We start from the raw sequence: 3,287 nt of genomic DNA, 5'->3' as shown, positions 1-3,287 counted from the left end.
TATGCTAATGAGATGGTAATGAGGGGCGCAGTCGCTGCAGATCGCGGCGTTCCTGTTCACCGTGTGCCACGTGGTGCTGCTGGTGCAGGACTGGTTCACCGACCTGGCGCTCTACAGGTGCGCGGGGACGCGGGACGGGCGCGGGAAGGACACGGGAATGACACGGGAAGGGCACGGGAATGACATGGGAGTGACACGGGAATGACATGGGAGTGGCACGGGAAGGACACGGGAATGACATGGGAATGACATGGGAGTGGCACGGGAGTGACATGGGAGTGACACGGGAGTGACACGGGAGTGACACGGGAATGACATGGGAATGATATGGGAGTGACACGGGAGTGACATGGGAATGACACGGGAATGACATGGGAGTGACACGGGAGTGACATGGGAATGACATGTGAATGACATGCAAATGACATGGGAATGACACGGGAATGACACGGGAAGGGCACGGGAAGGGCACGGGAGTGACATGCGAATGACACGGGAATGACACGGGAAGGGCAGGGAATGATATGGGAGTGACATGGGAGTGACATGGGAATGACATGGGAATGACATGGGAATGACATGGGAATGACATGGGAATGACATGGGAATGACATGGGAATGACATGGGAATGACATGGGAATGACATGGGAATGACACGGGAAGGACACGGGAGTGACATGGAAATGACATGGGAGTGACATGGGAATGATATGGGAATGACACGGGAATGGCACGGGAATGACACGGGAATGACACGGGAATGACATGGGAGTGGCACGGGAAGGACATGGGAATGATATGGGAATGGCATGGAATTTATATGGAAATGATATGGAAATTATATGGAAATGAACCCAAAAATGGCACAAAATGATCCTAAAAATGACATAAAAGTGGCACAAAAATGGCTCAAAAATGGCACAAAATTACCCCAAAAATGGTGCAAAAATGACCCGAAAAATGGCATAAAAGTGGCACAAAAATAATCACAAAAATGGCACAAAAATGGCACAAAAATTACCCCAAAAATGGCACAAAAATGGCATAACATTATCCCAAAAATGGGGCATAAATGACCCGAAAAATGGCACAAAAATGGCGCAAAAATCGCACAAAATTACCCCAAAAATGGTGCAAAAAAGACCCCAAAAATGGCACAAAATTACCCCAAAAATGGTGCAAAAATGACCCCAAAAATGACATAAAAGTGGCACAAAAATGGCACAAAAATGGCATAAAAATGGCACCAAAATGGCACAAAATTATCCCAAAAATGACATAAAAATGGCCAAAAAATGGCACAAAATGACCCCAAAAATGGCGCAAAAATGACCTGAAAAATGGCACAAAAATGGCACAAAATGACCCCAAAAATGGCGCAAAAATGACCCCAAAAATGACATAAAAGTGGCACAAAAATGGCTCAAAAATGGCTCAAAATGGTCACAGAAATGGCACAAAAATTATCCCAAAAATGGCACAAAATTATCCCAAAAATGACACAAAAATGGCATAAAAATGGCACAAAAATGGCTCAAAAATGGCACAAAAATGGCAAAAAATTACCCCAAAAATGACATAAAATGAACCCAAAAATGGCGGGGTCCTAGATAAATTTTGGGGGGATTTGGGGGGTCCCTGGAGGGGTTTGGGGGGTCCCGGGTGGATTTTGGGTGGAGTTTGGGGGCATTTGGGGGATTTTGGGGAGGATTTGGGGGGTCCTGGGTGGAGTTTGGGGGAATTTTAGGGGGTCCCAGGTGAATTTTGGCTGATTTTTGTCCATTTTTGGTCAATTTTGGGTGAATTTTGTCCGTTTTTGATACATTTTGGGGTGAATTTCGGGTGAATTTTGTGTGACTTTCGTCCATTTTGGGGTGAATTTTGAGCTGATTTTAGGGATAAATTTGGGCTGGGATTTTGGGGGGATTTGGGGGCATTTTGAGGGATTTCTGGGGGGATTTGGAGGGTCCTGGGGGGGATTTTGGAGTAAATTCTGAGGTAATTTTGGGATAAATTTGGGCTGATTTTGGGGTGAATTTTGTCCATTTTGGGGTGATTTTTGTCCATTGGAGTTTGGGGGAATTTTAGGGGGTCCCAGGTGAATTTTGGCTGATTTTTGTCCATTTTTGGTCAATTTTGGGTGAATTTTGTCCGTTTTTGATACATTTTGGGGTGAATTTCGGGTGAATTTTGTGTGACTTTCGTCCATTTTGGGGTGAATTTTGAGCTGATTTTAGGGATAAATTTGGGCTGATTTTGGCTCAATTCTGGGGTGAATTTTGGGTGATTTTTATCCATTTTGGGTGAATTTTGTCTGTTTTTGGTGTATTTTGGGTGATTTGGGGCTGAATTTTGGGTACATTTTCTCCATGTTTGGTCAATTTTGGGTGATTTTTGTCCATTTTTGGTTGATTTTGTGTGGATTTCTGTCCATTTTGGATTGAATTTGGGGTGAATTTTGTCCATTTTTGGTCAATTTTGGGGTGAATTTTGTCCATTTTTGGTCAATTTTGGGGTGAATTTTTGGGTGATTTTTGTCCATTTTTGGTGTGAATTTTGTCCATTTTTGGTATATTCTGAGTGAATTTCGTCCATTTTGGATTGAATTTTGGGTGATTTTTGTCCATTTTGGGTGAATTTTGAGCTGATTTTAGGGATAAATTTGGGCTGATTTTTGGGCTGAATTTCTCCATTTTTGGTCAATTTTGTCCATTTTTGCCCCCCCAGGCTCGCTGTCGATGCGGGAGCTGCTCCCCTCCCCCCCGGGGTGAATTTTGGGTGATTTTTGTCCAGTTTGGGGGTGAATTTTGTCCATTTTTGGTATATTTTGGATATTTTTGGGGTGAATTTTTGGTAAATTTGGGCTGAATTTTGGGTGAATTTCAGGTGATTTTGGCCAATTTTGGGTTTTTTGCCCCCCAGGCTCGCTGTCCATGCGGGAGCTGCTCCCCTCCCCCACCCTGGGATATTTTTGGGGTGATTTTTGTCCATTTTTGGGGTGAATTTTGAGCTGATTTTAGGGATAAATGTGGGCTGATTTTTGGGCTGAATTCCTCCATTTTTTGCCAATTTTGGGTTTTTTGCCCCCCCAGGCTCGCTGTCCATGCGGGAGCTGCTCCCCTCCCCCACCCTGGGATATTTTTGGGGTGATTTTTGTCCATTTTTGGGGTGAATTTTGAGCTGATTTTAGGGATAAATGTGGGCTGATTTTTGGGGTGAATTCGTCCATTTTTGGCCAATTTTGGGTTTTTTTGCCCTTTTTGCCCCCCCAGGCTCGCTGTCGATG

The 3,287-nt window shown here is 44.2% G+C and overlaps 1 protein-coding gene across 1 annotated transcript in view; it reads left to right on the top strand.

Annotated features, from left to right (window-relative positions):
* The window catches only part of LOC120512156 (protein SMG9-like), a gene marked incomplete at its 3' end in the record, with an annotated part of 8,991 nt that extends 8,874 nt beyond the window's left edge, over positions 1 to 117 (top strand). Inside the window, exon 7 of the mRNA XM_039730162.1 lies at positions 32 to 117. Within this exon, the coding sequence (XP_039586096.1) occupies positions 32 to 117 (86 nt within the window). The remainder of the gene's footprint in view (positions 1 to 31) is intronic.
* Positions 118 to 3,287: the final 3,170 nt, after the last annotated feature.

The sequence above is a fragment of the Passer montanus genome, unplaced genomic scaffold, assembly GCF_014805655.1.
Source record: "Passer montanus isolate IOZ18808 unplaced genomic scaffold, ASM1480565v1 scaffold700, whole genome shotgun sequence".
NCBI classification, from domain to species: Eukaryota; Metazoa; Chordata; class Aves; order Passeriformes; family Passeridae; genus Passer; species Passer montanus.
Note: the sequence above shows the minus strand (reverse complement) of the source record. Positions and strands in the feature narration are given on the sequence as shown.